Source organism: Phallusia mammillata, chromosome 4 (assembly GCF_965637545.1).
Source record: "Phallusia mammillata chromosome 4, kaPhaMamm4.hap1.1, whole genome shotgun sequence".
Lineage (NCBI taxonomy): Eukaryota > Metazoa > Chordata > Ascidiacea > Phlebobranchia > Ascidiidae > Phallusia > Phallusia mammillata.
In genome coordinates, this window is record NC_137255.1 from 1,080,613 (window position 1) to 1,093,870 (window position 13,258).

The following is a 13,258-nucleotide window of genomic DNA, read 5'->3' on the forward strand; positions in this document are numbered from 1 at the left end:
GCAATCAAAATTCGCATTTAATTTTTGCTACATATTGTCAGGTCGCAGTAAAATAGCATCAGATGCATTATTCTGCTAAAAATATATAATAGTTTGACTTGTTTGCCAGTATATTTGAAATTCAAGCGTCACAGCGGGCCGCAGAACCTTTTTTCAAGGGCCGCATCTGACCCGGGCCGCAGGTTGCACACACCTGGTTTAAACAAAACTAAGAAATTTTCTTATTATTGCACATTTTTTCAGACAAATTAGAAAAACATGACTTGACTGATTAAGCGATAAATATGAAACAGTTTCTAAAGCCAAAACTGCTGAGTCATGCTCGACAGCTAGCCAAAAATCAAAGACTCTCTGTCGCCACCTGGAATGCTCTTGCAGCTTCATTCAACAACACTCCGCAAAGAAAATTTGATTTCTTTTCAAAAAATGTTGGATTATTTCAAGTCCCAGAATTGAAAAGTCCAGATGGATTCAAAAAAGCCAAGGTCAGTTGCGGAATGTTTATGTGTTTCAAAATATTTAGGCACAATTTATACAACAAGTCTGAAATCAGTTACTGTGTTAGTTTTTAAGCCGCAACATGTGTGTTTTTTAATGTTCAAACATAATTTTTACAAGATGTTGTTCTGTGTACATGAAATTTCATTTTTGTAAAATAAATACATGTTCAAACAGTTTAGAATAGAGTTCAGCCCCATTTAAGAGCTGCATAAAGCAAAGTCATTTTTACTATCCTAATAAATATTCTTGTAGGAGAATGCAATGCAAGAAGGTTGGAAGTTATTGGACCGAGCAGTAAACGTTACACCGGGAGAAGAAACTGTCGTTTTGTTTGATGAATTATCCGACACTTTGTGCCGGTGATACTTTACACACATCTAGATCTATATGTTAAATTGTTGTTATCAAGCACCACCGTTCCTTAATACAAAAAAGCAGTGTAATTGTGGCAACATTGGTGAATGCGTTTAAAATTAAAACTGTACTTACAATGTTTTTTATTCCCAGAGTTGCAGACCTTTCAGATTTTATCCGTTGTGCTCACCCAGACTCAGAGTTTTCCGAGGCTGCAGCGGATGCACATCTTGGGATTGGGACCATGGTTGAAGAACTGAACACTCACATGGATCTGTACAACTGCATTAAGAATGTGACAGAAAACAAGAATGTGATGGAAAGGTGCAGTGTTAATTGAGTTGAGTTGAGTTTATTTCGCTTGGTGAAAGACAACATAGCAATCACCAAGCCAGTGCAATTGTGATTGTTTAGTGCAATTGTGTTGCGATGTGTTCTTTCACCAAGCGAAATAAACTCAACTCAAGCCGAAAATAGCTGCGTTAAACGTTATGGAGCGCATAAAAGGGGAGGGCACAATTGGTGGATAATGGCTGAACGAACTGCAGCTACACCTTCATTACAAGGCGTTAAGCGACTGGGGCTCACAAGATAGTGAGGTTGGCGCATTGTGAGTAGTTATAATTGATTAATTGGAAAAAAATGTACATGCAAAGGGAAATTGTGAAAGTCAATGGCACCTAAATTGTTGTTTAAAGTTTTACTCCAATATCAAAGGGCATAAATCTGATTATTTAGTCAAAAAGTAAAATGTTGCAATCGAATAAAGACCATTATTGTTAATGTACGGCACAAAACATCACACAAACAATCATTGGGAGAACTTGGTGATAAACTTTAGTGGAAAACTGCACCAATATTTAAGAACCACTGGTTTACAATGAAGTTTGCATTAAATGTGTCCAACCCATTTGTTTAGCTTGGATGTTGAAACACAAACTGTGGCAAACCTGTTCATGTACGATTTCAAAATCAGCGGAATCCATCTAGATCACGAACAGCGGCAAAAAGCTGTTCAACTTCATGAGGAAATTCTTCAGCTAACTTCAACATTTCTGCAGGTAAACCTTTTCTGTTTTTAGGTTCATTGTTTTGGCGAATAAAAGCATAACAATCCATTTAAACATTGTCTTGGTGTCTAGGAGATTTTTAGTGCTTTGGGCAATGTAAGTTTCTTTCTTGTTTTGAATACTTCGTACTCTGATAGAAAAGTAATTTAAACCAGTTTACAATTTAAATCAGCATTTCAATTTGATATTTGAAAAAAAAACGTGTGCCCAAAAAATTAAATGTTTAAACTGCAACGAATTCATTTGCCAAACAAAGACAATAAAGACCAGCATATTGGGATTTTCAAATTACAACCAAAATTAACATAATTTGCAGATATGGCTTGGTGCAAAAAGTTGCAAACAACTTAATATCTTTCATCAGAAAGTTCAAGTCATTTTAGTCAAATTTCTATTTGTTTTAGCAATCTTAATATCTTCCAACAGAAAGTCATTTTAGTTCAAAAGTTCTTTGTTTTAGCAATCACATTCTCCTGTGGCATTTCCCAAATCTGACCTTCCGGATGAATTTCACTCACGATTCAAGCAGGTCGGCGACAACCTTGTTATATCGAGTCTCCATAGCGACAGTGCAGACGAGGTCATCAGAGAAGCATCATATCGATTATATTATTATACAAACCCTGAAACTGAAGCCACTTTGTGCAGGTTGGTGAAATAATAAGCCTTTTTACATGGAGCATTTAAGCGTATTCGATACACATTTCTCTCGTTTTCGAAAAAGAAAAACGGCAAAGCGTATTAGACTTTTTCGATTCTCGATGCGTTTGGCACAGGTGGTTTGAATACGCTTAGGCGCTAATACGCTTAGGAGAACTCTTTTGTGAACAGTAGGTCAACTTGAAACAATATATAGTTTGTTTAATTTGGTGCCGAAAATAACGAGGAAATATGTGGTTAATGCTAAACATACGTTCCATACTCCAAGTTGCATATTTAAAGTTTTTCGTCCAACTGGTGCAAAGTTATACAAATTAGTCGTTTTTTATACATATAACCCACAAGAGACTCTAATGAAACAAATTTAATAGATTTGTACAGTCATATAAAGGAAATTTTTGATGTGTTAAGCGGCCTTGTGTTTGTATATCACTTTACAATAACCACCATATCGTTTTTGCGCAAAGCTGAACACCTTGAATGCGATTCGGTTCGGCAGCCATGTAATTTTATGCTTTAGCGAATCGAAATCGTGACGTCACACAATGCGCATCAATGATTCGATTCGCTCATGTAAAAAGGCTTACTGATTCAAATTTTTTAACTTTCTAGACTGCAACATACAACAGCTGTGTAAAGTACTGATTTTTATCTGCTGAATTTTTTAACTTACAACTGACAACAACTGCACAAACTTGTAGTCTGCAACATACAACATATAAGCTATTGCTGCCAGGCAAAATATAAAGTTAGTACAGCTCTTCTGGCCAATTGCCAAAGTACTGATTTTTTTTCTGCAATTTTTTTAACTGACAAAAACTGTTTTTGTTTGTTTTCAGATTACTTGAAGCAAGAAATGAAGTTGCACAGCTGGTTGGTTTTCCAACTTTTTCACATCGAGCTCTTAAATCAACAATGGCCAAAAATCCACAGTCTGTCTACAAGTTTTTAAACACTTTGTCAGAGAGATTAAAACCTTTAGTTAAGGTATATATATATATGTTAGTGCTTTGCTAAGTTTTGCATTTTTCTATTTTGCTACCTGCCATGTAGTTTAAATAAGTATGTCCAAGTTGAATTAAATGTTTATTTAAATGACCGTGTCTTAAAATTCCCAACTTATTCATTTGTTTCAACATTGGCAGATTTTAATGGTAAAATTTAAGGTTCTTTAACACCCTAGTTTTGCATACTAATCAAATTTTGCTTTTATTTATCCTCATGCATAAAGTTAAAAAACTCAAGGTCTATGATTTTAAACAAATTTTGATTTCTGGTATTAATTGTTGTGTTGCAAATCCAGAAAGAATTGGATGATCTGAAATCATTCAAAATCAGTGAAACTCCTCTCAGCACAAGTTTTCAGCCATGGGATTTACATTATTATGTCAACAAGCTAAAAGAAAAAAAGTGAGTTGAAAGTTCGAATGAATTTTACAACATTGTTTAAGTAAACTCTTGTTTCCAGAGCTTTAATTGACCCCGTGCTGTACAGTTCATTTTTCTCTCTCGGGGATTGCATGAATGGACTCAGTGCTTTGTATAGTGTAAGTTAATTTCTTGCTTTGAATATTAAATGATACCAGTTCAACAGTTTTGCATCAAATTGCTGAAATCAAAAAATTAAATGTTTAAATACTGCAAAGATTTCATTTCCAAAGCAAAAAGGGCTAAAATTGCTAAGCCTTTTCTCTGTGTTTCGTAAAGACCAGGTCTTTGCCGTTTATCAAACTTGACCCCTTGCAGGAAAAAGTTAGATAACCACTGCTCTAGGGGGTCGACAAAGCCTAGGTCATTACCAGCTGCCCTACCTAGTGGTTACAAACTCTGGTTACAGATGTTTTGATTTGTGTCACAGTCTCTGTTTGGCGTGACACTGACAGCTGTTCCCGTGCAAAAAGGAGAAACATGGAACAACGACATCATCAAGTTAGCAGTCGTCCACCGCACTGAAGGAGTATTAGGACACATTTATTGTGACTTCTTTAACAGACCAGGAAAACCACAACAAGACTGCCACTTCACTATAAGGTGGGAGATAGATTAAGTTTTAGGATCTAAACTCTTGTTCTGCCTCAATAAGTGCAAAGAATTGCTTATATCATGAGCAATGTCAAGACATTAGCTCTTCGAGTCATGGAAACTAAACGCACTCTACATGCTACACTTCAAAAACAGCTTTATTTTGCACAATATTGTGTACCCCAGCTTTTTAGCTGGTTAAATTTACTTTTTGTTTGGCAATAGCCACTGGCATAACATGGACTTGTTTCTTCACCAGTGGTTTCCAACCCTTATCCACTAATTCCTCACTTAACAATTAAAAACTTTTTCATTCCTCCACAATAGATGCTAAACTACACAAAGATCATTTAAACTCGCATCTTTTATCAAATTCATAGGTTATATTCCCAGAGCTTATGTGTCTGTTTACAAACCACATGTAAAAATTATTGTAAATCCCTCCACTCGGTTTAAAATTCCTCCCCAGTTATGAACCACTGTTATAAACAATCAGTGTGCTGTTGTTAATTATCCAATCTTGCATGATTTAACGCAGAGGAGGTCGTCGTTTGCGCGATGGATCCTATCAATCCCCGATAGTTGTCCTGATGCTCCATCTACCTTCTGCATCTTTCTCCCAACCTCCTCTTCTCACTCCATCAACTGTAAACAACCTCTTCCACGAGATGGGACACGCTATGCACTCTATGCTTGCTAGGACTCGATATCAACATGTTACTGGCACTCGGTGTAGCACAGACTTTGCTGAGGTAAGCAATTTTGATCCTTCTACTGTTAATTAATTGTAAGAGTCTGTAAAAAGTTTCGAATACCTCAAGACATAACTACAAAACACTTCTGGTTTTGTTTTTACTATTTTACATTTTTATGGCAAACTTATCCCCTCCCAAAATGTGTTTTTGATATTGGTTTTCCTTTTTTATTTTCTAAGCTATCCCTTGTGTATTTGTGAGGGTTTTATGTAGTATGGTAAAACCATTGGTTTGCAAACAGTACAGTTTTTATTTCAGATGTCAATTAACACAACACTATAAAAACTTGCATCTGTGAGGCAGTTATTAAAATTTTACAAGCCTTATTCAAACATTGCTTCCTATACCATATTATTTGTACATGACCAACCCCAAACCTGATCCTTTTTCAGGTACCATCAGTGTTAATGGAATATTTTGCAATGGACCGCAGAGTTTTATCGTCATTTGCGAAACACCACAAAACCAGAGAAACCCTCCCACTTGAAATGATCAACAAATTATGTCATGCTGACAAACTGTGTGCCACAAGTGAAATGCAAACTCAGGTACTTTGACCTAAAAGTAATTAACTGTTTGTAATGACAGAAGCATGAATACCCTTTTGTTTTGTTTTTTAACGATTTTTGGTGCAAAAAGACTTTAGCATATAAAAGCTTCAAGCCATACATGTTCAACTGCAAAGCACACTGTTTTGACCTATTAGGTTTCATTATTTCCCAGACGGTTGTTTGGGCATTGTGAACCAGTTCTTGTGTCATTAATGCCTAGTTGTGGCACCCGACAGTTTGATGAGACATTGCTTTTCAGCTTGTTAACCCCAACAAACTGGAGTGCCGTATGGTGACTACATTAGCTCATGCCTTATAGGTTGAAACAGTGTGCACTGTCGGTGACAATCTGAATATTATCCACCCAACTCCCAGTTAATTACTACATGTTGTTTAGGTATTTTATGCACTTGTCGACCAACATTTTCATGACGACTTCAAACCTGGGATGACTACTAACCAAGTGGTCGATAAAGTGAGTGAAGTTTTGGAGCTGTCTGTTTGTACAGCACTTTTGTAAGAGACAAGGCATATAAACACTTAGCGAGCGTTTTTTGGAACAAACCTCTTGGTTGAAAATACTCCAATGTAAGAATATGTACATAAATAGGACACAATATCTACATTTACAAATAACACCCCTTTAGACTACGTTTATAAATAACATGCATGAAGGGCTGGGTACATGGTTTTTGAAGCGTCCAATATGTTTACATTTGTTTTAGAATAACTACATATTTTCACTTAATTTAGGGTGACTGTTTTTTTGTTCCAGGTTCATGCAGATCACTACTTTATGCAAGCTGTCCCAAACACTTCATGGCATTTGCGCTTTCCTCACTTTGCAAGCTACGGTGCCAAATATTATTCCTACCTTATGTCAAGAGCTGTTGCCTCAAGAGTGTGGAACAAGTGTTTTAAAGATGATCCATTCAATAATGAAATGGGACAAAGATACAGGTATTGCAACTAAACAAGGTGTTTCTGTATTGGCTGAAAAGCAGGCGACATACAGAATGTAATCACTTAAAACAAGCGCTTTAAAATTGCTTTTTTTACTGGGTCGATTCAACCAAACTGTGTTTTATCAAATATTTTCATTAAACTTTTCAGATCAGAAATGTTATGTCACGGTGGTGGAAAAGATCCAGCTTTAATGTTTGAATCGATGTTGCAAGAAGATTTCAATTTAGAAAGTCTCGTCGATACTTTGATTATTGATAGCCAATCATAACATGTTCTGCTGTGTTTGTTATTCGTTTTAAAGATGGAAGGCATAGAAAATACAGATGTCCATGTTACCCATGTCTGAGAGTGGAATGCATAGATTTACACAGACAAAAAAAGTTGTTTATCTGTCAAAGCTTTATCACTTCACCATTTCATTACAAACCGTATCCTACTATAGAGCTTTGTTTCCTTGAGCAAGAACTTTGAGTGACATTTGGTTGCAGTGAATTAAAATCACTAATTTCATAAAGATGCAAAACAATAACAAACGTATGTTGTGAGCTTTACACATTCATGCAATATTCCCCCCAGGTGGCAAAAAGACAGATACACCCAAGAAAAATAGCAAATGTTAGAAACATGAGCATGAAAACGTTTGCCAAATAGAGTTACAATTGAACAGAATCATCTGAACCCGGTGGGTGGTGAACATATAGTCAAAAGTACGATGGGTTCAAAACATAGCAACACTGTGTTAAACAAATTCTGATTTGAACCAAAACACAGGATTGCACTGCATCAAAGTCTACATAAAACAGTTGTCTAACTTGCGTATTTTTTCCTGTACCCACTGTATTACTTTGGACACAAGATGGCATCCATGAGGCTCTATCGTGTAACAATGGTTTGGATTACTTTTCTTTTATTGGCCTCACACCGCATGGCAGTTAACTTGGCCCAAAACTCAAAAACAAATGGGCCAATGCAGATTTCATTCGGTAGTTCCCATTTTAAATTTGTATCACCACAAAAGCTTTTTGTTCCTGCCCGTTTTTTTGACACCATCAGGTTTCTTTTTATTGTTTTTTCTTTCCTCTCTCATCCTTTTCATTTGTCTTGTGTTCATCCATGAAGGATATTGTCCGTGCTCATCAAGGAGTGTCTTCGGATTTCGCTTTGTATCTATATTCATGTTTCCGCCTTCATCTAAAATGCAGCATTTTTCACATTGAGAAAATAGTTTTAAAACACCAGACAAGCTCAAAATCATTGCTAACTGTAGGGACGCGAGGTAGGTAACGTTTCTGTACATTTGCTCCAACTGATGCAAAAAAACACTGAGCAACTGCAAATCTGAGTTTGCTTTCTGGCTTCAAACTGTTGGTTATGGAGTTGGCAAGAATAGGTTCGCAGTGACAAACGTTTGTGATCATAGTTACGACAGCAAAAAAGGCAATGTGTTCAGTTTTGAATTCTTAAATTTTAAATTCCTTGATCTTTGGAATAGAGAGGCAAAAGATGTATTTCTGCCTGTGGGTTTCAAACAAACAGATGGTGTATTTAGCTATTTGTGACCGAGCATCTAAAGTAATAACATTTGGTAGTAAGCATCTTAACATGGTCCATATGGTATATATTTTTAATACGACTAATTAGTTAGTTACAACTACTTGGAAACACTTCGTATTATTCTGCAAATTTATGTGTCTAATGTGATTTATATGTTGTTGTAAGATTTGCATATTCATATTCAAGTGCGGTGTTTCAAAAAATGTTTTGTTTTTTTTTTGCTGAACATAATCTACCAGTTATAGGCACATAAAAATTTACGTACATGAAATTAATCACATCTAATTTATGGATATATTGCAAACCAGCAAACCTGTTTGTTGTTCTTCCATCTTTGATTTTTCCTTTTCTTGCTCTCTTTCTTTTTGTCGGAGTTCAATTTGGGCGAATTTGCACATATCTTCTGTTAAGTTAATCTTTCCATGGTTCTTTAACGTTTCTTTCAATTTCACCAAAACACGTTTTTCGTTCTTCTCCCGTTTAATGGCGCGCATTTTACGCCTCCATTTACTTCTTAAACTTTTAGCCATCGTTTAAATAGTTTTATTGCCAAAAAACGTTACTACTTTGCTGTTAAGCTCGAAATTTTAGTGAATACAACTTTACATTAAAAAATTCTGAACCAAAAACCACGTTGGCAAATTATTTTTAATCCAGACCAACAGGGTTTTTATTTTTTTCGGGGCGCGTTTTTCATCGGTTAAAAAGCTAACTACGGTATAATAGGCCTTGGAGGACATGTCCTCCTTTTTAACAAAAATCAAGTTGTCCTCCGAGGACAAGAAAAAAAAGTGCCCGAATGTCCTCCTTTTTAAAGAATTTCTGATTTACCAAATTCATATGTGACAATTATGTCTGTAAAAACAGCCAAATATACACCTTTGGCTTACTTTTAAAGGATACAGATGGATTTTACCTTTTTTTGGAAAATACAAGCTTACTTTAAGTGATAAAAGTTAAACTTTATCCGAACAATAATTTAATACCATCTAATTTCTGAGGCTTTTATTTTTTTGGGAGTATTTTTTCATGTTTTTTTTTTCAACAATGTGTCCTCCTTTTTGGGGATGGAAATATGTTAGGCCTAATCTATAATAGCTATGTTTCCTTCACTTTCTTTTAATCTGCAACAACCACCAGCCTTTTCAAGTAACTGTATTTACTCAAATATTATCACCCATTGTCAAAGAGAAACCATCCTATTGCAAGAAACTAAGGCAAAAATATTGCAAAGGGAATGATAATTTCGCTCCGACATTTCTGGAAATATGACACAATACACTAAACAGGACATATGACACAAAACACTAGTAACATATGAGAACCATTGTTCTCAATGTACATACAGGGTTCATAAATATACTGGCTCGCGCATTTCATTGTAAACTTTTTCACATCAAACGGAAAAGATTTGCTAAACTGAAACAATGAAAGACTGAAACAAACAATGAAAGAGTGTCAGCAGTCGTGCACATAGTGGCTACATGTAGCAGCATCAAACTAATTCAAATTTATATAGTCTTTAAATACAGCTTATGACAGTTTAAACACATTAAGGCTAAACTTGGAACTATATGAGCAGAATTAACCATATAAAACATATTTTTCATACACAGACAAGCTTTAGAAAATGAGTTTTCGTTCCATGACATTTTAACCAGTATTCACCAACCTATGAGTCTATGAGCACCCAAGCAACAAAATGTACAGAAATGGTTGAAATGACACATGAGAATGTTATTGTGATGTTTTTCCAGATAAGGAAGCTTGCAAATTTTTGCCTTTTTCCACATAAAATGTAAATGATGCTGACAATAAAGTTTTGATCATTTTCTTTCGGCAAGTGCTGCAGACAACCAATCCAGCCCTTCATATAAGCCTGTTCCTTCAGTTGCACAAGCAGCTTGCATGTACCACTAAACACAAAAGTTTTACATTCAGTGCATACAGGGGGTGTCAAAATTAGGTTGCTTCAGCAATATAACAAGTATTGTAGCACTCTAAACACCTTAGTAACACATCAATACTTCAGAACGCAAACAATATTTTATTGTTCCACTTAAACAACAACAAAAAATGACACACAGATTGAAATCATAGTACGCTGGGCCTATTAAAGGCGTTATATCGAATCATTTATCTACGTCTTAACCAGTGGTGGGATTAAAATTTTTTGTCAGCCAGTTCTATCACAAAAGTCATATTTTTCAGCCGGTTCTGTTACAAAAAGTCAATTGACAGTAACCAGTAATGCTAACCGGTTCGCTGGTTGCATAAAATTTCGTGAGACGATTCTATAGAACAGGTGCAAACTGGCTGAATCCCACCACTGGTCTTAACTAAAATACAGATTGAATTTACTTTACATTAGTTAAAATCTTACCTTTTTTCCTAAACAGTCCAGACCTAGTTTTTGAGTAATTTCCGAACATGAAAGGGCATTAGGTAAGTCTTGTTTGTTTGCAAACACAAGAATTAAAGCATCTTTTAATTCATCTTCATGTATCTACAAAGCAAATTACATGTAAACAATTTTAAACAAGGTTATATATGTGTGTGTGTGTGCAAGATACTCCCAGAGTTTCGTGCATTGGCTGTTTTGCAATAGGGCACAAAAAAAACAATTAACGATATGGACAAAAAACAGTCACAAAAATCAATGAACAAGTCAATTACAGTTTACTGTGTACATTATGATAAATTAACTGAAAATGCATTAAAAACTTACTATTCTGCTTTGCAACATACATAAACAAGATCATTGCTTACAATTTTATGTAGTTCATCTTTGGCTTCTTCAATTCTTTCTCTGTCGTTACTGTCAACAACAAATATAATTCCCTGCGTATTTTGGTAGTAATGTCTCCAGAGTGGTCGAATTTTATCTTGACCACCGACATCCCAAACCGTGAAGCAAACATTTTTGTATTCAACAGTTTCAACATTAAATCCTGAAAAAGCATATGTTGCAGCATTTAGTCCCGCATTAAACAATGGATAGTACTAAATCTGGCATGTTACTGTGTGTTACCATATATTATATTGCATGTTAGCATTTTCAAAAGCCCACAAAGTAATAATTTTTGCATCAAGTATCTGCTTTTATTTATGTCCATTAAAATTAATTACCATGTGATAACATATGGTATGGAGTATCACCGTTTAACAATGATAAGTGCAAACATGAAAATGGCATAGGTTTAAAAGAGAATTAACATGATCCGTCAAAATAAAAAACCTTGATAACATTTGCAACTTATAAAAGCAACACAACACTTTCACCTTATAACAGGTGTTGTAGCTTTACACATAAAAATAACTGAGCAGTAAGAACTAGGGTTCCTCTACTTCTCGACTTTTTCGTTTCTCGAGAAACGAGAAATTAAAAATTCATTTCTCGAGAATCTTGAGAGTCTCGAAATTTTTATTTAGGCCGATTTTCTAACAAAAACAAACAAAAATTTTTTTGATTGTACGTTTTTTCGCTTTTAGTAGCGATCGCAAGTAGTGATTCGCTAGCAAATCAGCAAAAACCTAAGCGACTGCAGGTCCGAGTTATAGATATAACGCAACTAAGCGTGACTGCTGCTTAGGAAAGGTGAAAGTTTACCGGCAACGTACGTTAAAAATCGCTGTTTCGTTTGCAAAATAAGACAGTAATGTGTCCAGTGCTCTCTACAGGTGAGTTGAAACGAAAAAGACACGTAATAAGAGGTGTTACTTTTTGTTTATAATACGTGACGTAATTTTTCGAGACTCGATTTTTTCGAGATTTCTCAAAGAGAATTTCTCGAGAAGGAACTCTAGTAAGAACATGTTACACTCAAACAAAATCAATCCCCCTAAACACCAACAAATCAATAAAACTTGGCCTTACCTATGGTGGGAATTGTGGTAACAATTTCACCAAGTTTTAGCTTGTATAAGATTGTCGTTTTTCCAGCAGCATCCAAGCCAACTGCAAAACAAGTCAAGTAAACTTTAATTTGGCAACAAAAGCATCACAAAGCTTGCAGAAATTTTTGCTCAACTTACCCATCAGTATTCTCATGTTGGCTTTCTGCCAAAGCTTCGAAAAAAGTGAAGATATTGACAAACCCATGATGTGATCAACAATGAAATTCCAACCAAGATTATGATTTGTAAAAACCAAAGCAGCCGCTATGGCAATCTATCTTACAAGGTAGTTTTGTCAGTAGAAATTTTTAACCTAAACTTAAAACCCAGTTACTTTGGACAACCACCGAATTTCTAACATAAAATAAATCGTAGCTTTGCAAGGTCTAAAAACACACCAAGAACTGACATTTGAAAGAAGTATCTTACCAGAAAGAAGAAATAAAACTGCCTAAAATATAAAACGTCAAAACACAAGCTTCGCGACACGACACCAAAACTACGTTCATTATCTCGATGCCAAATTTACAACGAAGAAACAATGACGTCACGTAATCTCGCGCCCACAGAGCTTAAAATTATATTTTAGCAGTAGGGAGCTAATGTTTTAAAATAGTAAATTAGCACCCAGTTTTAAAAAAATATTTATTAACTGAAGAATCAATGTGACTGATATAAATTAACGCATTTCGCGCATACTTTCAACTAGGTAGACGTTATGTTTCATTGTTACCAGTTTGCATTAAAATTGTGCAACTTGCATTAAAAGCTATTTTGTGAAGACATGTCCCTAATTTGCCTCTAAAATCTGTTTTTGAATACCTGAATATCTTCATTGTCAACTCAGCTAAATTGTACAACAACTCGATTAAATTTTACTTATGTATTGCTGGAAATTAAAACTGTTTGAGTCTAACCAAAATAACTG

The 13,258-nt window shown here is 35.2% G+C and overlaps 3 protein-coding genes across 3 annotated transcripts; 1 reads left to right on the top strand and 2 right to left on the bottom strand.

The window, feature by feature from the left end:
• The first annotated feature begins 228 nt into the window (after positions 1 to 228).
• LOC145224761 (mitochondrial intermediate peptidase-like) lies at positions 229 to 7,214 on the top strand. Its single transcript, XM_080091343.1, has 14 exons — positions 229 to 485; positions 754 to 860; positions 1,009 to 1,179; positions 1,775 to 1,916; positions 2,386 to 2,573; positions 3,425 to 3,572; positions 3,889 to 3,995; positions 4,054 to 4,132; positions 4,444 to 4,616; positions 5,146 to 5,359; positions 5,755 to 5,910; positions 6,311 to 6,388; positions 6,689 to 6,873; positions 7,027 to 7,214. The coding sequence occupies exons 1-14, from the start codon at positions 285 to 287 to the stop codon at positions 7,145 to 7,147; spliced, it is 2,070 nt and encodes a 689-aa protein (XP_079947469.1). The 5' UTR covers positions 229 to 284; the 3' UTR covers positions 7,148 to 7,214.
• A 96-nt stretch (positions 7,215 to 7,310) lies between these two features.
• Positions 7,311 to 9,093, bottom strand: LOC145224765 (protein LLP homolog). Its single transcript, XM_080091348.1, has 2 exons — positions 8,747 to 9,093; positions 7,311 to 8,070 (listed from the first exon to the last, which is right to left on the bottom strand). Exons 1-2 carry the CDS (start codon positions 8,961 to 8,963, stop codon positions 7,886 to 7,888), a joined length of 402 nt encoding a protein of 133 aa, XP_079947474.1. The 5' UTR covers positions 8,964 to 9,093; the 3' UTR covers positions 7,311 to 7,885.
• Positions 9,094 to 9,571: 478 nt separating this feature from the next.
• Positions 9,572 to 12,760, bottom strand: LOC145224764 (ADP-ribosylation factor 4-like). Its single transcript, XM_080091346.1, has 5 exons — positions 12,469 to 12,760; positions 12,311 to 12,391; positions 11,203 to 11,384; positions 10,817 to 10,939; positions 9,572 to 10,349 (listed from the first exon to the last, which is right to left on the bottom strand). Exons 1-5 carry the CDS (start codon positions 12,533 to 12,535, stop codon positions 10,260 to 10,262), a joined length of 543 nt encoding a protein of 180 aa, XP_079947472.1. The 5' UTR covers positions 12,536 to 12,760; the 3' UTR covers positions 9,572 to 10,259.
• Between the last annotated feature and the right edge of the window lie 498 nt (positions 12,761 to 13,258).

Coding starts and splice junctions, on each gene's coding strand:
- LOC145224765 (XM_080091348.1), bottom strand. CDS start 8,963: ATGGCTAAAAGTTTAAGAAGTAAATGGAGGCGTAAAATGCGCGCCATT. Junction 8,071..8,746: donor GATGGAAGAACAACAAACAG/GTTTGCTGGTTT, acceptor GCTGCATTTTAG/ATGAAGGCGGAAACATGAAT.
- LOC145224764 (XM_080091346.1), bottom strand. CDS start 12,535: ATGGGTTTGTCAATATCTTCACTTTTTTCGAAGCTTTGGCAGAAAGCC. Junction 11,385..12,310: donor TACCACAATTCCCACCATAG/GTAAGGCCAAGT, acceptor ATGCTTTTTCAG/GATTTAATGTTGAAACTGTT. Junction 10,940..11,202: donor AAGATGAACTACATAAAATT/GTAAGCAATGAT, acceptor TTTGCTTTGTAG/ATACATGAAGATGAATTAAA.
- LOC145224761 (XM_080091343.1), top strand. CDS start 285: ATGAAACAGTTTCTAAAGCCAAAACTGCTGAGTCATGCTCGACAGCTA. Junction 4,133..4,443: donor GACTCAGTGCTTTGTATAGT/GTAAGTTAATTT, acceptor TTTGTGTCACAG/TCTCTGTTTGGCGTGACACT. Junction 6,874..7,026: donor GAAATGGGACAAAGATACAG/GTATTGCAACTA, acceptor TAAACTTTTCAG/ATCAGAAATGTTATGTCACG.